At 45.5% G+C, this 25552-nt stretch overlaps 11 protein-coding genes across 11 annotated transcripts; 10 read left to right on the forward strand and 1 right to left on the reverse strand. All coding sequences in view use genetic code 12, as the record gives it.

Moving 5' to 3' along the window:
- Positions 1–2805: 2805 nt before the first annotated feature.
- On the forward strand, positions 2806–3684 carry LODBEIA_P55650 (uncharacterized protein; the record flags this gene model as incomplete). Its single annotated transcript, XM_066975911.1, has 1 exon — positions 2806–3684. The coding sequence occupies one exon, from the start codon at positions 2806–2808 to the stop codon at positions 3682–3684; it is 879 nt and encodes a 292-aa protein (XP_066832503.1).
- A 247-nt stretch (positions 3685–3931) lies between these two features.
- On the forward strand, positions 3932–4774 carry LODBEIA_P55660 (uncharacterized protein; the record flags this gene model as incomplete). The annotated part of the gene is made up of 2 exons (XM_066975912.1): positions 3932–4155; positions 4255–4774. The coding sequence occupies 2 exons, from the start codon at positions 3932–3934 to the stop codon at positions 4772–4774; spliced, it is 744 nt and encodes a 247-aa protein (XP_066832504.1).
- A 481-nt stretch (positions 4775–5255) lies between these two features.
- Positions 5256–6143, forward strand: LODBEIA_P55670 (uncharacterized protein; the record flags this gene model as incomplete). The annotated part of the gene is made up of 1 exon (XM_066975913.1): positions 5256–6143. The coding sequence occupies one exon, from the start codon at positions 5256–5258 to the stop codon at positions 6141–6143; it is 888 nt and encodes a 295-aa protein (XP_066832505.1).
- Positions 6144–9282: 3139 nt separating this feature from the next.
- On the forward strand, positions 9283–10722 carry LODBEIA_P55680 (uncharacterized protein; the record flags this gene model as incomplete). Its single annotated transcript, XM_066975914.1, has 1 exon — positions 9283–10722. One exon carries the CDS (start codon positions 9283–9285, stop codon positions 10720–10722), a length of 1440 nt encoding a protein of 479 aa, XP_066832506.1.
- A 1698-nt stretch (positions 10723–12420) lies between these two features.
- LODBEIA_P55690 (uncharacterized protein) lies at positions 12421–13119 on the reverse strand (the record flags this gene model as incomplete). The annotated part of the gene is made up of 1 exon (XM_066975915.1): positions 12421–13119. One exon carries the CDS (start codon positions 13117–13119, stop codon positions 12421–12423), a length of 699 nt encoding a protein of 232 aa, XP_066832507.1.
- A 178-nt stretch (positions 13120–13297) lies between these two features.
- On the forward strand, positions 13298–13801 carry LODBEIA_P55700 (uncharacterized protein; the record flags this gene model as incomplete). Its single annotated transcript, XM_066975917.1, has 1 exon — positions 13298–13801. The coding sequence occupies one exon, from the start codon at positions 13298–13300 to the stop codon at positions 13799–13801; it is 504 nt and encodes a 167-aa protein (XP_066832508.1).
- Positions 13802–14214: 413 nt separating this feature from the next.
- On the forward strand, positions 14215–15948 carry LODBEIA_P55710 (uncharacterized protein; the record flags this gene model as incomplete). Its single annotated transcript, XM_066975918.1, has 1 exon — positions 14215–15948. One exon carries the CDS (start codon positions 14215–14217, stop codon positions 15946–15948), a length of 1734 nt encoding a protein of 577 aa, XP_066832509.1.
- A 794-nt stretch (positions 15949–16742) lies between these two features.
- LODBEIA_P55720 (uncharacterized protein) lies at positions 16743–18281 on the forward strand (the record flags this gene model as incomplete). Its single annotated transcript, XM_066975919.1, has 1 exon — positions 16743–18281. One exon carries the CDS (start codon positions 16743–16745, stop codon positions 18279–18281), a length of 1539 nt encoding a protein of 512 aa, XP_066832510.1.
- A 2632-nt stretch (positions 18282–20913) lies between these two features.
- Positions 20914–22665, forward strand: LODBEIA_P55730 (uncharacterized protein; the record flags this gene model as incomplete). Its single annotated transcript, XM_066975920.1, has 1 exon — positions 20914–22665. One exon carries the CDS (start codon positions 20914–20916, stop codon positions 22663–22665), a length of 1752 nt encoding a protein of 583 aa, XP_066832511.1.
- Positions 22666–23096: 431 nt separating this feature from the next.
- On the forward strand, positions 23097–23684 carry LODBEIA_P55740 (uncharacterized protein; the record flags this gene model as incomplete). The annotated part of the gene is made up of 1 exon (XM_066975921.1): positions 23097–23684. One exon carries the CDS (start codon positions 23097–23099, stop codon positions 23682–23684), a length of 588 nt encoding a protein of 195 aa, XP_066832512.1.
- A 143-nt stretch (positions 23685–23827) lies between these two features.
- On the forward strand, positions 23828–24772 carry LODBEIA_P55750 (uncharacterized protein; the record flags this gene model as incomplete). The annotated part of the gene is made up of 1 exon (XM_066975922.1): positions 23828–24772. One exon carries the CDS (start codon positions 23828–23830, stop codon positions 24770–24772), a length of 945 nt encoding a protein of 314 aa, XP_066832513.1.
- Between the last annotated feature and the right edge of the window lie 780 nt (positions 24773–25552).

The raw sequence follows: 25552 nt of genomic DNA on the forward strand, positions 1-25552 counted from the left end.
AATGATTTAATGTTTGAGCAAGCACTTCCTCTTTGGAATGAAAACGCCACTGGTGAAGAATGTAACAGATATGGTGGGCGATGCTTTGCTCTTATTCTCGAGCTTTTTCACTGGGGAATTGGCGACAAACGATGATGAAGTAGGATTTTTAATCTTTTTATTTTGCACCCCCTATTGCCTCCCCCCCCCCCAATCCGGTACATCTGGTAGCATGCACGCCATTACCATAACCAACAGCAATACCACCAAGACTACAACCTATCTTGTTCAACATCCACGGTGACACACTCGCCACCCGGAGGAAAGAAGAGTTCGAATGAGCTGGTTCTGCCGGAGAGGCTAGTGTGTCTGTCCATTGGAGTCACCACCGTGACTGCCGAAACTATCTAGTTTAAGCGGGTTTTTTTCGTTTTTCGTTTGCTATCCGGTTTGCGATGTGGAAGGTGATCATCCGTCTGGAAGTATCGTTGGCCCCTTTGTCTCTTTGTCTCTCGATAGGCTGTAGTATCTGCGACTGAGAAACGGGATCCACCAAGTTCAAGCATAGGGGACCAAAATTGTACATAGAAGATATGTTTCAAGTATGTCTCGCCTGTTTCAATAGGCAATATGTGCTGTGTGCTGTGTGCTGTGTGCTGTGTGCTGTGTGCTGGTGTATATGTACGAGTGAGTGTGTGCTATGTGGCACCCCTTTGTGAAAACCCTTGGTGAAATTTTTGCTAATTGAAGACAAGTTGTATATACCCACCACGCATCTAAGAGAACCGCGTGTGCTTGTTCTAGCTCCATGCTTGAAAATTTTTGAAAACTTGCTATCGACATCGTATGGGTTGGTTCGTTTCTCTGTGACAAGCACGGCTGTCTAATTGTAATTTACTCTGCTTCCTGACTAATACCAGTCTATTTTCACGTTATAGAGCATTAACTGTGGGATTATGGTGTCAAAAAAATTGTTCTATTAGACGGCTGGCCCAGAATTAGCGAGAGATCTCTCTCGTGGGAGGGGGAGCTGAAGCTGTCTACACTGACAGGTTATTTTTGGTAAAATTTCCTGCACCTGCTCTGCCATTAATATTCACAACAGCTCTCGTCTCAAATCAAAGTCGCTCTTTTTTTTGATCTTTCCTTCCGTTTCTCATCTCTCGAGAGTGGCGGTGCAAGTCGGAGTGAAAAGGAGAGATAGAGTTCAGTAGCTGCAAGGAGAAAGCATAAAATGCTCATAAAAATGTTGGCCTGCCGCGGGCGGAATAAGCTTTTTCGTCGCAGCATGTATATCTCCATCGGTGTGAGTGAATGTATGTGCATTGTATTGTGCTGTATTCTGTTGATGAAGATCATGGAGAAGAATAGGGCACAGCATTTGTTCTTTTGTAAGTACCACATGCTCTCTCTCTCCCTCGTCTACAACTTACTCTCTTCATGAATCACCTTCACTTTCCATCACCGTCTAATCTTGAAAAAAGTAAACCCTTCGGAAACATGTTTACCATAAGTTGGCTTCTCCTCGTCTTTCCTCATGAAGCATGAGGGCATGAATGTCGAGCTCCAAAAAAAAAAAAAAAAAAGAATAAGCGGGGCTCATGCGAAGCCGCTTAAGTTGCAAAGTTTTTTTTTTTCTCTCCTGGTGACAATTATTTTTTTACACCCCCAATTTTTTTTTTCTCTCGCCAGACTTTCAATCAACATTCGATTCGATAGACCTCTGCTATAGAAACCAGGATGATTGTCACGTGGGGAGGTCAGTTTGAAGGAGAGTAGATGGTATGCAATTATACAGAACACAGCACAATTACTTTGGCCTGGCAAGCTGAAGATGAGAGTCCACACAACGCTTCTCGGATCCGGGGGACCCATATTTGGCTAAAATCCGTATCGTCAAGTGTTTCCCAATTTCCAAAAGAAAAAAAAAAAACTTTCTAAAGGCGGTATTGTCATGCCTCAATCTGGTTTTTTCTTTTTACTTCTGTTGATCTTGAAAGTGGGTGGTTATGAATGGTCTAGACGTGAAGGAACTCCGTCGTGAAATTCAAAACAACTTTAATGAGTTGGTGTCTTTGTAGTGACGTATGGCAGATGTGGATGAGGATCAGACACATGGTCTCACTTTACGCATTCTTGAGCATCGAAAGAATCTTTTGATTCTGCAAAAACAGGGGGCGTCGCTCTGAAGAATCGAGAGAAGATCAGAATTGCAGCAGGATATACGTTTATTCTCGAGGTTTTTTGTTTGTTTGTTTGTTTGCTTGTTGCTGCTGGCAGTGGACATGGGAAGTAAATATTCGGAACGTAACAAGCTAGAAGGTGAGAAGCAAAAAAAACAAACCACTTCTGTTCCTCAAGTCGGACTACAACAGTCAGCGAGGACTGGCTGCTTGATGTAGGAGGACTATTGACTCGAGGCTCCTCGCGGAAATTTTTTAAAACAAACTGAGGTTCTGATTCGCTTGACATTTAAGCAAAAAAAAAGCTGAAGTTGTAACTCGTTGCACCCACACTCATACCCTAGATATCCCTCATCAAAGCCTTTAGTTAGGAGAACTCTCTTGCGAGTCATAAGGTGGCCCGTAATGGTGGAAGTCAACGTGCTCTACGTCCATTCCAACCATAACACGAGCCGCACGACTTTTTTTGCTCGCCCCCTCCTCTTTCGGAACCCAATTCCGCTTACAAAAATTCCGCTTAGAGGCATATCTCACCTGAGTGGAGACAAAGAAACCAGAGATAAGGCTCCAACCTCTTCATCCACTACATCAACACCACCACCACAGCCACAGCTGTTCTTTCATCTGCATACAACTGAAAGCCATGGCACCTACTCCCATCACACCACAACGTAAAGCAGAAACGACTTCACGCGGCTATGAACTAGGCGAGCGCAGTGAACAGGTCATTGCCAAGGGAGGAGAACACCCCTACAAGAGACCCCACTTCAAAAACAAACAGGATGAGCGGGAATGGGCTAAGCAACACATGGCAGGTGCATTTCGAGTATTCGCAAGAAAAGGATACACAGAGGGAACAGCAGGCCACATTTCCATTCGTGATCCCGTGGACCCACAGACATTTTGGATCAATCCCCTCGGTAAACATTTCGCCCTCATTAAAGCCTCCGACTTGGTTCATGTTGACGAAGAGGGGAATGTCTTGGCCGATGGTAACCAGTGCGCGGTGAATGCCGCGGGGTTCATGATCCATAGTGCTTTGCATAAACGTCGCCCCGATGTGAATGCCGCGTGCCACGCTCACTCGACCTACGGCAAAGCTTGGAGCTGCATGCCACGGGGCAAGTTGCTATCGATGATTAACCAAGACGTGTGCACTTTTTACAAGAGCCATTCTGTCTATGAAGATTTCGGCGGGGTTGCCTTGGAAGCTGAAGAAGGGACAAAAATTGCCGAATCGTTGGGTCCTCAGGGTAAAGGCTGCATATTGACGAACCACGGGTTATTGACTGTGGGACACACGGTTGACGAAGCTGCCTATTTGTTTACCTTGTTGGAAAAGAGCTGCCAGGTCCAAATTGCTGCCCAGTCGGCACTATTGCCCGGTGAACAACTACGTGAAATTGGCGACGAGGAAGCGGCGTATTGCGAGCACCACGACGGAAGCCACGAGATGTTGTACACGGAGTTCCAGCCTGACTTGGAGTTTGAGATGGCCATGAATGCTGATTTCATGAACTAGCTCTCAGTAGGAAAAAAAAGAGAAGTAATGCGGTGGAGACAACACCCGCTATAGAGTTTTGGCGTCGTCTTTCTTATCGCCCGCTTTGTAGACGTTCTGATGTACTCTTTTTGTTTTCTCCCTTTGTCTCCCGCGCTAGCGCTCCCGCCAAAACTTTCAAGACACAGTAGCCATTTCATCCATTCCCAAGCCCACCTGGAACCTGACGTTTGAAACTCGTGGATATGAGATGGAGCCTCCGTTCAAAATGTACCAACCGCCATCACAGGGGAAGCTAGAGACTAATCCATACTCACTGCCGGCTTCATTAGAGCCATCAACAAATACACCATCAGCAGATCTAACGTCCACCGCACTTATCCCCCAAAAACAAAATCAACATAAAAGTCAGAATAAAAACAAAAATTTCAACATCATAATTGGGCCTAGGGCCAGGACAAAAACCGGCTGTTTAAACTGCCGCAAGAGAAAGTACGTTGACCCTTTTGATCTGCAATTCTTGTGTCGGTGTGTGTATTTTTTTTTTTATTTCTAACAAAGTATTGCTAACGTTAATTATTGTTCTTCTAGGAAGAAATGCGACGAGACATCACCAACTTGCCAAGCATGCCAAACCCGGAACCAAGAATGCATCTGGCCCAATCTAACCAGCCAAAGAGGAGCTAGCCCGAAACGACGACTATCGGGACAGGAGCAAGACCAAGTTGCCAAAAGGCCCGCGCGCGTCATCTCGGGTCTATTTGGCTTTGATAATCATCCCATCGAACCGCTACTATCGAACTCGAACTCGAAACCGAAACATGGCCAGTTGCAAAAGAGCCATAGCGAACTTGACGTGTTGAAGGAGATGCGGCACGTGGGTGCCTTGTATACTGTATCTTCGCAATCTGATCTCCGCTCGCTGATTGGCGTGGCTAGCGAAGCAGACTATAGCAGGCGCAAAGAGCGACACACGGTTAAGAACGACCATGTCCATGACGTTGAACAAGAGGACGAGGAAGAGGAAGAGGAGGATTACCATGACGGGTGTACTATGGACGATGTAGGGCACTATAATTTGAATGTGTTATTGTCCAAGGAGGGGATATAGCTTAGATAGCTAGTTTTCGACGCGAGGGGGGTATTAGATGACCCCAACAAATAGACCCTCTTTGAAAAGTCTTGAATGGGGTTGATTCTGGCGTCTGGTCTCTCCTCTTCCTCTCCTCTCCCTCTACTTGTCCTCCTGGCCCCCTTTGTCAAGATGTTGCAATCAGGAGGCTACCTTGTCTGAGCCTGCCACTGTTGATGTGCAACTGTTTGGGTTGAATGCAACGTTCCCGATAACGATGTTACATTGCATGAAATATCCCATTTTATAGGGTCAAATGAAAACTAAACGATGAATACCCTTACCCTGGTGGAAACAGACCATTGACCCCAACCCCACAATTCCTCTTGATAATAAGCTGAAAAAGTCTACCGCCATATATAAGGAAGTAGAAAGTTTCTTCGTTGAACAGGCCCTCCTCCATATACATATATGGCCAGACTGTACAGTCAAATAGCAACTACGACTATCACGCAAGAAAATGCCCGCTCCTATCCCTCACAAACACCACGACGAAATCGAACAAGACGGCTTCACCTTGATCCGCAACTTCCTCACGCCTGAAGAAATTGATACTTACCTCGAGGCCTCCGACAAACTCGTGCAGTATGCACGCGAAGGCAATTGGCCCGCAGTGAGGACCCGCGGCAAGCAATTCCCCCCCTGGCCCAAGAACTTCAGCCCCGACATCTGGGGCATCTCAGGCTTGCTCCACCCGGACTTGCACGAACTCTCGTTCCCGTTCCACGACTTGTACGCCAACGACAGGATCCTCGCTGTCGTGAGTGACATTTTGCAAGTTGACAAACTGATGATCTCGATGGAGTTGTTGAATATGTTGATTAACCCCATGACCGATTTCGAGTTGGACTGGCATCGCGACACCATCAAGCCCGAGGTGTCGCCGCTGGAAGAACAAGAAGAGTTGTTGAATGTTGAAGCTTTTGCTGGCGCCCAGTTCAATTTGGCCTTGACTGATGACGCGTGTCTCATCGTTGTGCCTGGATCGCACAAGAGATTGCGAACTGATGAAGAGCGGGAAAAGACCGTTGACCCCAACCGGAGAAAAGAACATATAACAGGTGAAATTGTCGTCGAGTTGAAGCCGGGCGATTTGGTTTTTTATAACAACAACATCTTGCATCGGGCCAAGTACGACTCGAGCAAGAAAAGGTTGACTTTGCATGGAAGCTATGGCAATGTCAAACACGGCAAGCTGAGAGCAAAGGGGATTTTGCAGCACGGTGTTGCTGAATGGTTGCCTCGACTACAGCCTCGAAATGAAGATTTGGCGCGTTTGAAGCAGAAATTGGTTGATTTGGCGAATGAGTTTGAAGGTGTCGACTTGGGCTACGCTCAAGAAGGTTGAACGACGGAGAGAGAAAGAGAAAGAGAATAGAAATATTATGCTTGATATGACAGTTCAACGAGAAGTGGAAGAAAAGAAAATGTTGTTGCAAAGTTTTTAGAATTGGTTTTAGAAATTGAATAACTTGAGTCAATCCATCTCTGGGTATAAGCCTCTGGTTTTAGTTGTGGGCTTTTGAATGGAACAAGTCGTTTCCAAACTAATGAAAACGCCGCGGCTTTTTTTTTGTTTTTTTTATTTTCGTTTTTTGTTCTTTTTAGTCAGGCGCAAATGTGCCATCTTTAGATCTGGCTCCAGCGAGTTATCTTTATGAAACAGAAAGATGGAGTTTAATGAAAGAAAGTAACACTTTGAGGTCGTGTTCGTTACGTTGGACTTGATCTTGCTCTCAGTCTCAAATCTGGTGGCTTTTCATGTGATTGCATATATTCTAATTCTTCCCGCAAGAATTTGAATTTCAAATTCTATGGGAAAAGGTGGTGACGATGGTTTTCTTTTCTGGAAACTCATGCCCGGTACAAACTTTACTGTCAACTGCCGACAGGCAAAATGCATGAAAACCTAGAACCATGAAGCTGTGCTTGTTCCTGCACCTCCACCACCTAGGCATATTGTATTGGGATTACCACTGAAGCAAATATTGGAAAAAATTTGCAAGATACCAGGTGATAAAAAGTTGAGATTTTATTACTTCAAATAGTTCCATACTAGTTATGCATTGGTTGGGCCAGAATCACTGACAGACTTAAACTTTAAAGTACATTGCGGATGTTAGTTTTTGAATTTTTGGCACTGTTATTGTGATAACCTTGTAGACTTTTGGAAGATCCCAACGCGAGTCAATCAACCAGGTGCCCAACATATAATAAAGAAGGCTTGAACACAAGACCGATGCGATATGAGAAAGCGGTGCAAGTAAATTTTTGAGGAATATTCTCTGAGCTACAATGGCAATAACCGAATTGGAAGAGCTTAAACGTCTGCATCTTGAAACGTTATAAAAACAGCAACTCCAGCTTTGCCTAGAGTTTGCAAAAGCACTTTTCAACATCACGGAGCAAAGGGTATCAAGCCAACCTTTAGGTAGGTTCTCACCAGGGTGTGTTAGCTTGAGGCTTTTTGAAATTGCGAGATAGGTTTGGATGGGTATAAACGGGCAGCAAAGGAGATGAATCGAAGATTATCAAGATGTAGGGGGACTAGCCGTGCATGGTCATAGGTACTTCCACCACATTTCAAAAATCTCAGGATAGCTCCTGGGCATTTCTCCTACCGTTCCCCGGACAGTCAAAACCTGTGTCCCATGATACTCAACTAAGGGGTAGCCGAATCCAAAAAAAAAAAAAAAAAAAATTAAAAAAAAGCCGCGACTTTTTGCGTAGATGAATATCCCAGGCTTTGCTCTTTTTGCTGAGGGGCTGGTTTGTTCAATGATATGTACAAGGGTTGGAGTTGTTGGAGGGGGGGGGTTCCCATTTACCAGACTTGTAGCTCTACTCAGACAAGCCCTAATGCGCCACATTGCAGATAAAATTGACAAAATTGTGCTCTCCCTTCTATTCTTCCCCTTCTATTCTTCCCCTTCTATTCTTCCACTCCTATTCTTCCCCCCTCTTCCCCTGTTCTTCCCCCCTCTTCCCCTGTTCTTCCCCCCTCTTCCCCTGTTCTTCCCCCCTCTTCCCCTGTTCTTCCCCCCCCCCTCCCCCCTAGTCTCATGCGGGGAGGCGTTACTAAAGCCAAAACGTTAGCAAGTCTATAGATGTTTGACAACTCGCAATAGAATGCCCATGAAGTGCTCATAATCTATCCCCTCTCTGAAAGACGCCTTTCCCCTCCCCCCTTGTCTTTGTCCTTGCCCTTGCTCTTACACTGTAGCTCTGTACATGCAATGTAAATATAACTCTGTTGCTCCTCGCAGTTGGCATCTTCAAACCACTCCTCACCAGTCATCATTTTGATGCCGTGGGCCCCACCATTTTGAACCTCCAAGTTGCACCCGAAGCAAGGAAAAAAAAAATTCGGCTCCCTCTTTCTTTTTTTTTTCTTTGGAGAAACCTCAATTTGAACCACTTTGGTCTCTCCCAACCCTTTTTCTTGCAAACTTACAAGTTTAACCGATTCTGACCTAAAGCGTCTATAGATCAGCGTTAGCCGCTAGGCTCCAGCCACGTCTATAGTTCCCCCGACTTCACCTGGGGGGAGGGGGGGAGGGGAGTACAATCTAAGTTTTTTTTCCGTCTTTTTTAGACCTCGTTTATCTGACACAAATCTTCCTGCCCGAGTGGAGTTTTTCAAGGCTGCAAAAACCACGATCACGGAGTGAAAATGAATGGAGCGAGGCGGGCAGACCGACACACCGACAGGCAGATCATTGGTGATGCCCGGTGGCTGGAACGGCAAAGGATCAAGCGCAAACGCTCTGCCTCTGTCCCCCTCTTTCTCATTCTGGCTGCTTTCGTCGGTCATCCCTCATGCATAAACACTTCTATTTGCATCTCTGGTGATAGAGCTTGCATGATAGGAAAAAGACGAGTGTCTAAAAAAAATTCTCGAGATCCAAAATTTGATATCGTGATGTATTATTTAACCGGATTTTCTCCAACGGGGTGGAAAAAGGGAGCTAGCTTCGTTCTACCTTCTTGACGGCCCACCCAACCTTTAGTCTTTCTTTTTTTTTTGCAGAGTACCACGTTCAAATATGATTTGGAGAGGCTAAGAGCAGTTGGCAAATAAAAATTACGAGATTGATGTTACATTTGAGAGATTGCTAAATTTTTCTTTAATACTATTTGTTGAGATTTCGTATCATTTTTTTGTCGTTGAAATACTCACCAATTGTGGGCAGCTAAATTTCCAGTTCAGTGGACCCTTTTTTCCTTGGACCACGGAGGGAGCCAACGGAAGGCCCAGTTCTTCTTTCTATCTTGCCATTCATCAATCACTTGGTGAGTTTTTTTTTTGTCCTTTCCCGGGGCTATTCATTCCGTACATCCAGCTAGTCTTCCCCGTCGCTCGTGGAGGAGGCAGAGAGAGAGGGATTAAAGTGATCAGAGACATATCCAGAAACACTGATTTTGGTAAAGAAAATATATATATTTGTATCTATATTTTTTATCATATACATATAGATATATTTATAATGGGAGAGAGTGAAAGTAAAAACCCAGGAGAGGCAGCTTTAGCCGTGTTCATCTTAGTATTGAAGATCGAGCGCCTGGTGTTGGAGTACATTGCCAACGTCGCTCGGTGCATCGAGGGTCAAGATTTTCCACCGATGAGAGGTGTTTCATTCATTGGTTGCAACAATGAGGTTGTTTCGAAATTCGAGGGCTACATCCAGATTGCTGACAAGTACATTTCGCAAATCGAAGGATTGACCACCTACAAACACTATCTTCAGGTGTTTGAGGCGATGCATAGCTTGTTTTATGCTGAGTTGGCTGAAATATTGAAACGGGCCAGAAGGGAGCTCGACGATAAGCTGTCGATTCTGAAACTGGTGATCAACCATTTCTTTTTGGAAGAACGAATAGACCAGACTATCGAAGAGCTACATCAGCAGTTCAGCGAGTTGAAGCAACTCAACGGCATGACTAAAAAGGCGAGCCAGAAGCGAATAGACAAGTTTCGCTTCTTCCGCTATCCAGACGCTCATTCTAAAATGAAGACATTTGAACGGAAAGTTCAGAGCTGCTACGCAAAGTACCCCGATGCTCAAGACCAGGGGTTGTTTGAACTTAGTTTAGAAAGGGCCACGATGTTCATAACCATTGACCAGCCAAAGTATGACCAGTTGCAAAACTCCATCTTGCAGGCAATCTTGGATCGCGAGGGTGACATGAGCTCGAGGTCGTTTACCGACGACGAGATTAAGATTATAGAGTTGATGGAATACTTAACGGCGCATCTTCATTTTGTGCCCACTTTGGTTGCGATTTTGGAGCGTTTGGACATGTGTGCTTCCAAGTACAAATTACTATTATGGCATATGCAACGGGCAGCTCATCATCGTCATCATCGTCATCATCATGAAGAAGAAGAAGATGATGATTACGATGATGGTGAAGATGAAGATGAAGATGGTGTTGTTGATGATGGAGATCCGCCATCGGTTCTTGTCAAACTGGACTTTAGTAACCGCGTTTTGCAGATCCTTACTCCAACTACCCAGAAATTGATCCAAGTTGGCACCGTGGGTTTATCAAAATACACAAACTATTTACTCGCCGTCAAATTCTTGGTGCAGTGGCAGGAATTAGCGGATACTTTTATATCTAGAATCCGTCTTCCTAATGCAACGGTGTTGAGTGAAGCTGAGGATTTGATAAAATTGCATGGATTGTCGAATAATTACCTTGACGACTTGAGTGCCGTGGTGAGATTAATGACCGATAGGCAGCACGCTAACAATGACACCAACAAGATCATGGGCAAGAACCGGGAAGAATTTGAACATTTGGATGAAACACTAAAGCAGGATACGTTTAGAATATTGGAAGAGGCAAAGATTCTAGATCTACAAAATCGAATGGTTAACTGCAAACTTTTAAAATTTAGAGCTCACCAATCGGTCGCTTAAACTTGACCCAAATTCAAAATCAAAAAAACCAAATAAATTTTTTTTAAAAAAATGAAAACGATTGATTCTATACTGAACTCTGTGACTTCAGGTCAAGTCAAATCTTCATGGCGGCATTATCAGAGTCCTTTTTTATTTATTTTTCTTTGTTTTTTGCGCCGCCTATTAGGCACCTCGAAAGTCGCTATTCTTTTAAATTCATCCTGGTGGCCCCTTTTTTTGAAATCCGCAGGCATTGGCCTCCAGTTTGACAAATGGCAGTTTTAGGTACTTGTTCAATCGGATAGGGAATCGAGAGGAGGATCAACACAACCATTACAATATTTCGTTTATATTAGCTGCATATCGAGCATTTCATGCGTGAGGCTACAATCGACATTGACATAATTTCTGAACCCAAAATCTCCTTTAGGTTAAGTATTAAGATGATGGATTTGAATTTTTTAGAATGAAAGTGGCTAGTAAGCTAGACTCATCCAAGGTAAGTAGATCTTCCTTCGGTTGAGTTTTGTCTTTCTTTGGTTGTAATTTTAGGATTTTGGGAACCCCCCTCCCCCGTCCCGTTTATAGATGACTGAATGTGGGATACGCCGGATGGAATTCTACGATTACACTTCTTTTCCCTCAGCTGCAACCCTGGCTTGACAGACTTAATTTCGTCCAAGTATCGAACAGGTCCACCGACTGCCACCGGGCCCGTTGTTGTCTCAGAGACCAAGGATATATCTCTTGTCCCCCGCCCACCAGGTTTTCACGAGTGGGAAATTTGCATCCAAAATGAGTGGAGTCACGTGCCCCTTTCGAAACGGGTGTAAAAAGTCCATCTCCAAACAATCAAGAGACAATGTCTTTCTTTTTTGCTTCTTTGAACCATGTTCGAACCGATACATGAAGTCTCTTGCTTGATGCCAACTTGTCAATGTTCTCTTCTCAATCCGTAATTTGAAATGGAGAAGATGGCTTTTCGTGGGAAAATGCAGGTGCCAGAACAAGCAGCAGTTGAAACTTCTGACTAGCTTATCTTGTAGCATGAAATGCCTTTAAATTTTCTTGCAGAAGCAGAGAAGTACAATCAACAGACCTGAAGAAATTTCTGAAATTGTGGCTCTCTCTGGAAGTCAAAGACCTTTATTCATTGAGGTTCTGATCTACCAAAAGTATATCATGAACGGGGAATAAGTATATAGCCGTGACTGGGTTTTACCAGCTTTCAAGATGTCAATGACGTTTTTAGACAATTCTGATTCCTCGGTTTTTCATTGTTGGAGCAATGTGGCTCCAGAATAAACAACATTGACATCAGTGAGTCGAGATCAGCTGAAGGAAAGAGGAGGACGATTCAAAGTGGAAAAATTTCCATTCAGATTTATTTTCATCTATACTATGATTGTTTGAGAAATGAAGTAACTTGCGTAGACTCGAGGCACAAGGACCTGGACGTGCCCCGTGCAGGGCAGAAGGGGGTCACCATTGGAAGCAGATAACGCACTCGGGAAGACCTCAACGAAAGGCAAAAGCTGCGCCAAATTGAAACATTATAGTAGTCGAGCTTGAGGAGCTCCTCTTTGGGAGCCTCGCAACTACTTCTTCAAGCCCATTTTGGAGACCAGCACAAAACAAAAAAAAAAGTGAAGCTTGAAAAACCAGAAACTCTGCAACCCATCTGGTTAAATTTCAAAAGACAAAAAGAAGCCTGTTTTATGCAATGAGGAGCACAACCAATAAAACACATAGTACCACCACAAGAATGGCAATGCACCAATTGCTCGCGGTCTCCTTATTTCGCTCGATAAACACATTCAATCTCTTCATGCCTCGCTGGAGCTTGTTATCAACATGGTCTAGCTCATAGTCCAACTCATCCAACATGAAAGCCTGGTCTTCTAGCTCATCGCCCATGATCACCGCTTGCTGATTCAAATTCATCATCGTGCGATGGATGTCATCCAATTGCGTATCTTGTTCTTGGATCATTTCTTGTTGTTGGTAGTTTGACATCACTGAGCCGTCTTGTCCCTCGGCAAAGTCAGCAGCAAACGGGTTCTCATCCTGGCTTATACGGTTGGACATCGTGGTCACTTCTCGTAGTTTGCCGTTCTTGCTATTTTGCCATGCGTGCTCTATCTGACCTATTCGCTGAGTTAACGTCTGCAATATGCCATTTCTCTCGCGAATGTCGGACGATGTAAGATCGAATTTTTCAGGCTCAGCCGAGCTCATGTCTACTGCATCTTTGAGCTCTTGCAGTATCTCGTGGAGCTCCCGTAGCTGATTCTCGAAATCTTGCGATTGTTCAACCGATGGCGGCCGGTTCAGTTGCTTTAGCTGTGCAATTGTTGATTCCAACTGCCTTATGGAGACATCTGCATCTTCCCTAACGTCATTGAATGGGTCCATGCTGGTATTGATGAAGTCGAAAGTGGTGGGTTGAGTGTGGGGAGGGTTCCAGTATACTCAAACAGCCAAGTTGACAGTTTCCATCCACGTCCTCATTTTGGTTTTTTTTCTCTTTCTTCCAGCCAAACTCATACTTACAACCACACCACATTGCAAGTTCTGTACAACTACAAGATCGATGGACTTGAGGGCAATTGTACAGGAAAGGGATGCTACTCCTCTCCCGCAAACAGAGCCAGTGACTAGTAATTCAGACCAGAGTGAGGTGAAGGAAGAAACGGATGAAATGGGAGAAAAAGAGGTCCAGGAGGAAAGTGAAGCGGAAACCACCCCAGTCGTGAAGGAGAACTCAAACCCACACCCAAACCCAATAAAGCAAGAAGCAGTCAATGGCGATGGTTCGCCGCAGCGGACGCCGCAGCCGCAGGTTCAGCAGCTAACACAGGAAACCCTAGAGATTAAAGAAGACGCGGTTGAAGATCCCAATCTACCACCTTTGCATGAGATTGTTGGCGGTTCCTCAGTGAGAAGATACTTGAATAAGCATTTGACCAAGCACTTGCTCGATGGGTTGAAAGAGGTTGGACGGCACAAGCCCGAAGATCCGCTAAAGTATCTTGGAGAGTTCCTTATTGCTAGGTCAATTGTGCAGCATGCGCAAGCGGATGAAGGGGAAACGTGAACGCCGCTTGCCTCGAGACATCAAGAGTGGGTCAAATACTCAGCCATGATGAAAAAAAAAAGAAAAGGCTATTTGTCTGTCTTGAATGGGTGGAATCTTTTTGAGCGAAATCATGTGCAAGTTACGCTGGCTGAGTGTAAAATGTCTCTTTCTGTAGTTCAAGTTTCATGAATGGACTGGCACTGGCGGAAGCCTTATGGATGGACTGGTGCTGATCGTGGTAACGGTGTTCGTTATGGCCGTGGTGTTCCTCGTGGTTGGTACAGGTATTCCAAACAGTGTAGAAGTCCTCTCACACTTCCACCGAAATGATGCGCATCATATCTACACAGCAATCTCTGCAATAAAAAACCCCTAACCACCTTCCCCCATTCATATATATATATCAACGTTAGACAGTCTATCCACAAAGGATGTCCACATCTTCCTCGGGTAAGCTAGATTCGTACCAACTACGTCCCTACTACGATCATGACACTTTTGACGCAGGCTACTCCGTCATTTTCAAGAAAGGAGTAGGATTATGGGACCCGAAATCAAATAAGCCAATGACGGCCAATTTGTCATCGCATTCCATAGATAACGCGGTGAACCAAAACGCCAGTGCATTGCTGAAACCCGGTCTATTGCGAAGGGCATTTGACCGGCAAGGCGGTGGAGTTGGCATCAACGCAGCAGCAGCAGGTACAGGTGGTGGCGGTGGCGGAGACAAAAATTTCATTTACGATCTAGAGTTCAACGAGTACTTTGACCCCAATAATTTATTAGAATTGATCAAGAATTTAATGTGGAATTTTGCAAAGAGTTATATCAAGGTCTTGATTGCCCAGCCTTTGGAGATTACGAGGTTGGTTTTGCAAGTTGGTAAGTTTAACATCAGTAACAATACTGCGGCCGCCGCGCATAAAAAGAAGGAAGAAACGAAAACACTGAGGTTACTTGGTGAGAGTGAATTTCCAACATCTTCTGCGTCAAGGATTGGCGATAATGACATATTGAGCAAAGGAGTCAACTTTGTCGAAGATGACGAGCCCATCGACTATTTTCAACCGCAAAACGATCTGCAAGTTTGGGCCAACCCTCAAAGCTCGTACGAGCCCATAACTCCCGCAACCGCGGCCGTGACCGCGGGCGGGCATGCTGATGTGCGCCACAAGCCCGAGCACGAGTTTGTTGCTCCGCCTTTGAAAAGGTTGAGCACAAAGAAACGACTCAAGATCTACAAAATCCAGCCCAAGTCGCTCCACACGGTGGATATCATGTCTGCCATTTGCGGCAAGGACTCGTTTTTTGCCTTGTTCCGAGGCGTCAATACCTCATTCATGTATCAAACGCTATCCAGCACCATTGAAGCCTGGCTCACGGGGTTCATTTCGCCCTTTTTGGGCATACCAGACCCGTTCTTTCTCGACTTGACCCACTCCAATGACCCTTTCAAGTCGCTTTGGTTATCTGTTGGTGCATGTGTCTTGACTGGGTTGGCATTGATGCCGCTAGATCTAGTCAGAATCAAGTTCATGATAACACAACCAAACAATATCGTGCCATTGAATCGCAGCGGTCTGAGTAGCAATGCAAGCAGCGTGCATGGCAAAGAAGACCTTATTGAGCAAGCCGCGGAAGAAGTTTTGCAAAACACAAGATCGATTAGGGAATCGATCCGATATTTCCCTACATATTACTTGAGCAATTTCCCCTTGCCGATTGTGCTTTTAACCACGCTATATCAATTAAGTTCAAGCGTGTTCCGCAAGATGGCACCGTATTTGCTCTTCATCAAATTCAACATAGACTCATACTCGTCGCCTGCCATATACACAATCGTCAACCTCCTTTCGCTCATTTGTGAATTCTTTATCAAGTTGCCCGTGGAAAACTTGTTGAGAAAGGAGCAAGTTTCATTTTTGCTTCGGCAAAAGAAAGAAGACCCAAAGAAAGTTCTCACTATTGTGAAGCCGGAAGAAAACATGATTGTGGTGTTTAACGGACTACCATCGAGCCAAGAGGAGGAAGGAATGACGTTTGTACAAAAGGTGAAGCTGTTGGGATTATTCAACGGTTGGAGAGTCGGGTTGTTGAATGTGGTTGGGTTCTGGGGTTACAATCTAGTGAAGCATAGCGGACATGAGAAAGAAGAGAGACTCTAGAATACCGGGTGAAGGGAGGGAAAGAGAGAGTGTGTCACGTAGATTGTAAATAGGTTCATAGTCATTTTCTTGGAAGAATAAAGGTGGCTTTCATCACTTCTGTTTAGACGATGGCATCAATCGTGGGAGTAGAAGTCCAATCGCCCCCACCCCAGATATCCTTTGCAAACGTCAACGAAGCGGCCCTACAAGTTGTTTTTAATTTCTTTATCAAAGCATCTGTCTCACGCCTATCTCCAACGGGCACCAGACGACGGAGATGACCTTGTCCGGTTCAGGAGTTCCTTGCGTACCGTGTCCCCAGTTTGAAGCTAAGCCGTGGGCGCCTTATCACGTGACTCCCCACCCGTATGGCCTGCTACAATAAGTTGATCATCGCGGAGAGAGAGAGCCAGAGCCACAGTTTTTTTGGATTTTGATTGCAAATTGCATTTTACATTTTGCAACTTCTTGCTCAATAAAGGGAGGAAGATCCACAATTATTTAAGCGAACCGAAAAATAGTGGGAATCGAAAACCTGGGTATAATTGATGGGATTTTGCAAATTATTACGAAACCCCTTGAAAAAAAAAAACCATTCAGATGCTGCTAATACTGCAGCTGCTACTGTGGAATAATAATATAGAGTCAGCCGATTGATTCTGGATTTTTACCAAAACCACTTTTAAAAAATTTGGACTGGCCAATTCCCATCTTGGGAGTCTTGGTTGATATATACATATATATAAGGTCGACAGTATCCGCTTTGTTATAGGGCTCAATTGAATATCTAGCACCGCCACAACTAATTCAAGATGGCTCCTTCAGCATCCACCAGCGGCAACGGCGTGAAACCGGCAAAGAAACAACTCAAGCTCTTTGCGTTCGAGATGGGTTGTTCGGGACTCCAGGCTCCTGGGCTTTGGAAACACCCCAAGGACAGATCACGCAACTACAACACGATAGAATACTGGACCTCGCTTGCGAAGCTATTGGAGCGCGGCAAGTTCAATGGGTTATTCATCGCGGATGTCATGGGACCCTATGACGTTTACAACGGGCCCGCCAACTTTGAAGCTGCCGCGATATCGGGCGCTCAGTTCCCGACGCTTGAGCCTAGCACAGTCGTGTCCGCGAGTGCTGCCGTCACCAAGAACTTGGCGTTTGGGTTGACGTTTGCCACCATTGCTGAACAGCCCTACCACTTGGCCCGTCGATTGGGCAGTTTGGACGCGTTGACTCAGGGGCGAGTAGGATGGAATGTCGTTAGCTCATACTTGGATAGCGCGGCACGGAATTTGTTGAATGGTGAAGGCTTGCCTCCGCACGCCGAGAGATATGAGCGTGCCGAGGAGTACATCAATGTCATTTACAAGTTGTTCTTGAGCAGCTGGAGTGATGACGCGGTGGAGCTCAAGGATGGTGTGTTCACCAACCCGGAAAAAGTCAGACGCATCGACCATGAGGGCAAATACTTCAAAGTCCCCGGTCCTGCTGTTGTTGAACCGAATTTGAACCAAAGGTTGCCGGTGATTATCCAAGCTGGTACCAGTAGCGCCGGCAAGAATTTCGCTGCTCAACACGCTGAAGTTGTGTTTATCACAACGTTCTCACCTGAGGCCTTGGGCAAGCAGATCAAGGACATCAAGAGAATCGCCGCTGAGAAGTACGCTAGACCCGAAGGGTCAATCAAGTTTTTGCAGTTAATCACTCCCATCATTGGTGCCACGGAAGAGGAGGCCGAGGCTAAATACAAAGAGTATCAAAGTTTTGGCGACATTGAAGGTGCCCAGGCTTTGTTTTCCGGTTGGACGGGGATCGATATCTCGCAGTACCAATACGGAGAAGATATCACTGCCGTGGGGACAAATGCCGTCAAGTCGTTTTTGGAGCTTTGGAACAAGAAGGCGCCCGGTGAGCCTGAGCACGTGAAAAAGACGAGAGAGCACGTTGCGAGACAAATCACCGTTGGTGGTCTTGGACCGGTGTTTTTTGGAACCGCGCAAACGGTTGCCGATGAAATTGAACGGTGGGTTGACATTTCAGGGGTCGATGGGTTCAACATCACCTACGCGGTCCAACCGCAGACTTTTGAAGATGTCGTTGACTTTTTGATTCCCGAGTTGCAGAAACGCAATCTCTTTTGGGACGAGTACCCCGAGCATGCCGATGGATCTCCTTTAACTTTTAGAGAGCAGGTGTTTGGCGATGCTGACGGGAGAAGCGATTTGGGGTTTGTTGCTGAGACCCATCCTGCTCATAAGTTGAGGTGGAGGGCCGGTGAGACTAAGGATGAGTTTGAGAGAAGGTTGGGGAAAAAGAGAAAGCTTGAAGGTGGGGAAGATGAGAAATAATGAGGCCAGGGGGGTCACCCTCGTCACTTTTGCTTGTGAGCCATTTTCGGCTGTTTTGACATAATCATGTAAATCTTTTAATTTTTTTTCAAGCACTTCACTTGCAACGCATTTAACATTCTCTAACAGGGGCTGAGGCATCTAGCGAAATCTCCTTTTGTAAAGTCTTTGAGAAGATCCCAGCCATATGGCTTATTTTCAGTCTCATCGCCGCCTGGGCGAAACTTTTAAGCGGTATTAATATTAGGCGGCTTTTCGGATTTGGAACAATCAAAGTCGGTTTTGAAAATTTGTCCACATTGGGCCATCGTCCATAGTAAGCGTGTCACGTGCAATGTACATTTCATGCCCTGGGATCGGGAAATGTGACTTCATTCCCATAGTTGGATCAATATTCGTCAATGCTTTGACTCTGCGGGAGACCTTTGAAGGCACTTGTGGATTGGAGAATTCCGGAAATGCCAAAAGAATATAATAAAAACAAAAATAAAACAGGGTCTCGGGTCGGGATCGAGTATCCACAATAGAAGGTTTGCTCTACCGACGATATTTGAATGGAACATGGAAGCATAGTGTATTTCTTTGTAAGTTCAATAAACTGGATGTATCCTTTTTGCACGATGAAACTTGCATCCCTCGTGTTTGTACTGGATGGGCTGCGTTGCAAATCCCACGGAGAGGGAAGAAGGAAAGGGAGGCGGGGTGATGCGTTAAAAAGAACGGTTGTGTTGTTCGCATAAACGATAGGCTTCGTAGATTGCATTATTACGAGCGACGAATGCAGAGACGTGGAACGCATCGTGAATGGTTCTAGAAACGGAAAAGAGCTAGTGGTGGAATGTTTTTTTGGAACCGATGTAAGAAAAGGCAAAAACACGGTCGAGCTCAACACGACGGTCTCGATATACCATTTATTCCACGCATCATGGAATTTTCTTCACCAGTGAATAGGCTAAATTCGGGGGAGAGGGGATGAACCCTCCATCGAGGCTTTCTCGCGTCAATCGTGACGGTTGAAATTTGGGGTCCACGCGTTTGTGCGTGTTGGTTAGGCAGTGATCTGCGCTGCGAAATGAGCCCCAGCATCATTGTTGTTGTTGTCGGCTATCACTTTTACTATTGTTGTCCTGCCCTTCCGATGATGCCAAAACTTCAAGGTTAGGTCGAGTCGAGTCGAGATCTAGACTTTCTCAGTTTGAGCAGATCAAGCGAGTCTTTTTGACGTTGAAGATTATGTTCCTTAAATGGAGTGCATGCCCTGTGAATCTAGATCGATCATAGTCACCGGCAATTATAGACCTCTCTCTCTTGAATACTTCCTTTCGCGGAGGAGATTGGGCTTTTGATGAAACGGAGGAGCTCTCGTAAAGTTGATGGCGAAATTGCTCAGAAAGAGAAGAGAGGGGGCAGGAAACTGCTTGACGACGAAACCTTGGCTGGACCTTTTCACGGGTAACTTTCCCTTCTCCCTTTTCCCGTGATAAAAGGTGCCGTGGTGGAGAGAGTGAGAGGAACTGGCTAGCCCTATATTACATCCAGATAGCCAGTTGAACGCAGCAAACTCACTCTGTTGACGGGTCCTCACGAGTCGAGCACTCCCAGGTTTCGCAGGTAAATCATTCCGTCGGGGGGGCGGGGGCTGCATTACCGGCTGTTTTCGTTGCCTCACCACTCCAAATTAAAATTTTTATTATCTCTTATTTTGGTTCACAGGCAGAGATTAAACGCCCCTTGTTGTCCCTGCTGTCCCTGCTGTCCCTGCTGTCCCCTCCCACCCCTTGAAAATAACATCGGAACGCCTTGCGACGATTGCGGGCTCAAAAGTGAACTTCAAATCAGCTGGTGCCATTTTGAAGCTTTTTCGAGAAAGGGTCTTTTGGTGTTTCTCCGTAAAACAAAAAAATATACTACTCGTATTGAAATTTAGAGTATAAGCTCAATGCTGAGTCTAGACTCATTCTCAAAGCAAAATCTCATAACCGAATCCTCAGCTTCTCCTTCTTCTTGTTGTTGTTGTGGTTGTTGAACAATTTGCTTCTGATTGGAATAAACAGCATTGATTGAACAAAAGGCGTAGTAGTGGTAAAACTTTGTAAATCTCTGCACCGGCTCTCTCCTTTGTCAGTGATCCCTCTGGAATTGTTCTAGGAGTATACGACCTTAGAGAAGGAAAATTGTATGCATCTCTTTTTTTTTTTTATTTTTGGGCAAAGCCTTGAAATATGGTGATAATTTGGAGCCAACGAGTACCTTCTGTTTTTGAAAAAAAAAAAACAAAATAGAAGGGATTACGAACTTGGGAAAGCAGCAGTGATAGCAGAAGGGGAGGAGGTCTCGACTATAGTTTAAAAGCGAGGGCATATTCAGGGCATCTAAACGCCTTTTAAATCCATTTGCAAAAAATCCTGTGTTTTAATTGTAGAGAGGGCTGTTGAACCCCTCAACCTTAACTACAAACCCCCCACTTTGTCGTGAAAGAGCCCCAGGTCCTCAGAGTCTCAAATTACAAACTCATTTGTTTGCTTGCTTAGATTTACAACCGCCAGAAGGGGCTACTCACTTAACGGAACTTCCTCTAATGATATCACCCTTGTTGTCGCCGAAAATCAGTCCCAAAATATCACCACCACGGATGAAAATAAACAGACACTATACCAAGCTACTACTACTAGTGGTGACCTCGTCCATATTCGTGCTTGTTTACCTGACAGTACGGCAGATTTACCTTTCGCGCAATGCAGTGTCCCCTAGCGACTTGTTGCGTCTTCAGCTAGACCTACTGCGGTCGACGTTGAATGATAACCAGATTATATCCAACATCAAGATGATCAAGTGCAACCGGTTGCTCTCGTGTCAAGTGCCCGATGGATATACAATCTTGAACCCAGCGTTGAACCATCATTTGGAGAGTGGAAAGAAGATTTACGATTGGGACGTGCATGTCATTGTGAAGATGGCTAAGTTGGAAGAAGCGACAAAGTATATCTCCGACATCAGCTTGCAAAAGAAGGACGGGTATGAATTGGTTACTTGCAGCAAGAAAGGCAGCAAAAACAACAATAGCAGCAATAACAATAATAATGACAATAATGACAATAATGACAATGATGGTGATGGCGATGGTGACGAAGATAACGATAGCCTCATGAGCACAACGGCCACCAATTTCAAGTTTTACAAACAAATCAAAGTCACCAACACGGAAAACCCCATCAAGGACGACCAGCAAGTCTTGCGCGGATTTGATATACTTTTCGGAAGCAACGACTTGGTCGACTCGAGGAAATACCACCAAAGTTTGCATCTAACGAGCCACGAGCTGATACACCCCATATTATCCATTTCTATGATGAGCAATAACGATGTCGCCGATCACAAGCGAGATATGAAACAGAAGGATGAAAACATGGGCAAGTTGACTACGACACTGGAAAAATACAAGATTATGCAGCTTTCGGATTTACACTTTGGACAAGATTTGGGCCATTGTGACTCCAATGGCAATATTTGCAAATCCTCCGATTTGAAAACGTTAAAGTTTGTCGAGGCAGCGTTGAAGTTGGAAGAACCCGAGTTGGTGGTAATCACGGGCGACTTAATCGACGTGGACAGGTCGCTCGATTACAAATCGGTGATTTTGAAGTCGTTGCAGCCCGTGCTCGCCGCGGGAGTCAAGTTTGTCTACACATTCGGCGACGAAGTCTCGTCGGCTTCAAGCGAGATCAAGAAGAACATCATTGAGTTTTTCGCCAGCTTGCCCAATTGCTTAAACACCGTGCCCAACGCTGACGCGGAGCATTTGAACGGGTTGAGCAACTACGATTTCAGAATCACCCATACCGACTTGCATCAAACGGTGGAGGTCTCGGTGCTTGACTCGCAGGGCCATCTCATTGACGAGTCGCAGATCAATTACTTGTACCGACTCAATAACCAAGACACCAAAGCAGATTACAAATTGCTCTTTTTCCATCACCCGCTCCCGCAGTTTCGACCAGAAGGGGTGTTTAAGATTATCGGATCATATAATGAGAAACACCCGATGCAGACAGCCACCAGCGCCAAATTCCACGACGACATCATCAACTGTGGCTATCACGTGGTGTCGGTGGGGCACGAGCACGAAAATGACGCTTGCATATTCTCGGAATTGAGCAAAACTGCCAAAACAGGTGGTGGCAATGACGACGCTGGCAAGAGCATGTGGTTGTGCTATAATAGCATCACTGGCGATTCGGGAATCACCAAGCTCAATGAAGAGTATGTGCGCAAATTGCGCATGTTTGAGGCTGATTTCTCGAAGCAGCGGTTGCTTAGTTGGAAACGCAAGGAGGATGACCAGCTGGCATTTGAGACCCAGTTGATTTATCAAAAGGATGTATAAGTGAAGAGGCCAGGACCAGACACGGAGAACCAATTAGCTTGAGGGGGGAGGCCAGGCCAGACACAGAGAACTAATTAGTTTCAGGGGGGCATTCGCATAACTTTTATTTTCTTTTTTTGCATATGGTATTGAGAGAGAGGGAGATCAGGGATAATTGCATTAGCAGGGAGGTTAGACTATTTATTTATATATATATGATTAAAGGATGAATCTCATTTCTGGAACCTTGCCTTCCCTGAATTGATCTGAGAGAAGAAGGAAGCTGATATTCGTTAGGGGCCTTGAGAACATGTGGTAGCGCAAAGTTGCGAAAATGAGATGCTATCGAGGCAGCATTTGATCTCATCTCTAGCACCCTCATCACCACATCTCCTCCCCCTTCCTCCTACCATCAGCATCAAGATATCCACTCCCCTCCCCTTACAGACATCATGGGAAAGGCCAAGAAGACGAGAAAGTTTGCAGCGGTGAAACGCACGCTCTCCCAGAAAGACCCGCGTCTATCCAAGAACAAACCACCAGGCTCATCATCATCTTCCACCGTTAATAAAAAAAGCGACCCCGAGCTCTCGACCCACATCCCGCAAGTCTCCTCCTCGCTCTTCTTCAAATTCAACGACGCGATAAAGCCGCCGTACCAAGTGTTAATCGACACAAACTTCATCAACTTCAGCATCCAGAAGAAGATTGACATTGTGCGCGGGCTAATGGACTGCTTAATGGCGAAATGCATCCCGATAATCACCGATTGCGTAATGGCCGAGTTGGAGAAGTTGGGCGCTAAATACCGTATCGCGTTGAAACTCGCGAAAGACCCCAGGATACAGCGGTTGACTTGTACCCATGGTGGCACTTATGCTGATGACTGTTTGGTTAACCGGGTGATGCTGCATAAGTGCTACATTGTTGCTACGAACGATGCGGATCTCAAGCGCAGGATACGGAAGGTGCCCGGGGTGCCTTTGTTGAGCGTTGGTGCGCATAGCTATGTGGTTGAGCGCTTGCCTGATGTTTTTTGAAGCGTGGGTAGTTGTCGGTTTCTGGTTCTTTTGTCCACTCGTGGTGGTGGTGCTTTGCGTTGGGAAATCAGGTTAGCAAAAAAAAAAAAAAAAAAAAAGAGAATTGGAGTGGGTTTCTTTCTTGATGGGTTGGATGTCAATAAATGTATCACCATCATCATCATGGCAATAGCCATCGCAATCGAACCGTTTCGAGAACTCGAAGGACATCATCTAGGCTGTATTCGTCGGTCACGGCCCCGATCCTCGCACCGCCCACGTCACTGCGTCCAGCGCCGCCTCCGCCGTCGGCAGTCTCGTTTCAGCAGGAACAACGCGACGAGGATAGATTTGAATTGGTACAGCAACAATTGAATAGTATACTTGCGCAAATACAAGAGTTTGAAAACATTGCCTTACCTCCACCGTATGAGATATCGTTTGGTAATCTATATTCGACGTTTGGTGGTGGTGCTTCGAGGCCATCGACGGCACATAACAAACTCTACACCGATGTTTCCTTGTCGTCCTACTCGCGCGACCACAAAAGTGGCACCACCAACAACACCAACAACAGCAGCAATGCAAACACCACCGACGCAGCCGCTGCTACCGCCACGTCCAGCACGGTAACCGCCACGACGAGCGAGTTTGGCAAGTTGCTATCTCAGTACAACAAGATCTACCTGATGCTAGTCTCCAAAGTCAACGAGATCAACTTGTTTAAATTCCAGTTGTTCAACGCGGTCACGAGCGTGATGCAACAGCTCGAAGAGTCTCAAGGTGTTGAGGTGCGCGAGGCGAATAGCAGCGGCAACAATAGCAGCAGCGTGATGAAGAAACAGAGACATTACAGTCGTGGTGGTGCCAAGGTTGGATCCAACAGAAACCGCATGGCTGAGATTGGCGCCGGGGCGACAACTAGTGGCGACAAAGGTGATAAAAGCGAGGTTGCGCGCGGGATTGAGTACGACGAGCAACTCATTGATGAAATGAGTCGCAAGTTGATGGACATTTTCAACCCCGAGGAGGAGTTTAGCAGTGATAATAATACTATTGATTCGTCTTTTTTGGAGAGGAAACCGATGCGGAGAAAGAAGGCGGGCTAGTTAATAAATGTACACTTTTTCATGCCCTTTCGTTTCACTCGAGTCAGCTCTATATACCACAACCTCATTCTCTACACTGGTGGGGGAACAACACGCTTTGAAGATTTTTCCCAGAGTCACGTGCCAATATCACGTGTCCGATGTGATGGGAAACTTGAATGTAGCCAAGACAGTCAACCGCCTGTTGTTCCAAATTTGGTCAAAAGTGATATCAACAATTTTGAAATTTGGACGAATTTTCCACTGCTGCAATTGCTGGGGTTCTTCAAGGTTCATTCTGCAGTCAACGTTTTCGAGAGGATGGAGTGCTGCGGGGGGGTAAGGGAGAGAGAGTAGGATGAAAATCAGCTCTGGTTATTCGACGCCATGAGCCACGAGGCAGTCACGGTTAATGACCTCCATGGGTCTATCTCAGATCCAAGGTTTGTGGTATGGGGCGTGGTGCTATTTGTTTTTGAAAAGAAAAGAAAAAGAGATGTCTTTGTTAATTCTGGTGATGCCGAAGAAGAATATACCTCGAAATGGCTGCGAAAAAAAAAAATACTTCTGCAAGAATCGCCGAGTCGTCTCCAGAGGAAGGTTGTCCTTTACCTCATTCATGTGACGTTGAATACGTTCCAATACTACAAGGTCCATCACCCTGTTGATTTATCTCCTATAACATATTACAAGGGGTAACCCAGAAGTGTGTAATTAGTCAGGAATGCCTTTCTTCAAGCGTCAAATTCCTACCCCCGACTTGATCACTTTTTTGTGATGTAGTAATTTCCCATACTAGCA

The sequence above is a fragment of the Lodderomyces beijingensis genome (assembly GCF_963989305.1).
Source record: "Lodderomyces beijingensis strain CBS 14171 genome assembly, chromosome: 7".
In the NCBI taxonomy this organism is placed as follows: Eukaryota; Fungi; Ascomycota; class Pichiomycetes; order Serinales; family Debaryomycetaceae; genus Lodderomyces; species Lodderomyces beijingensis.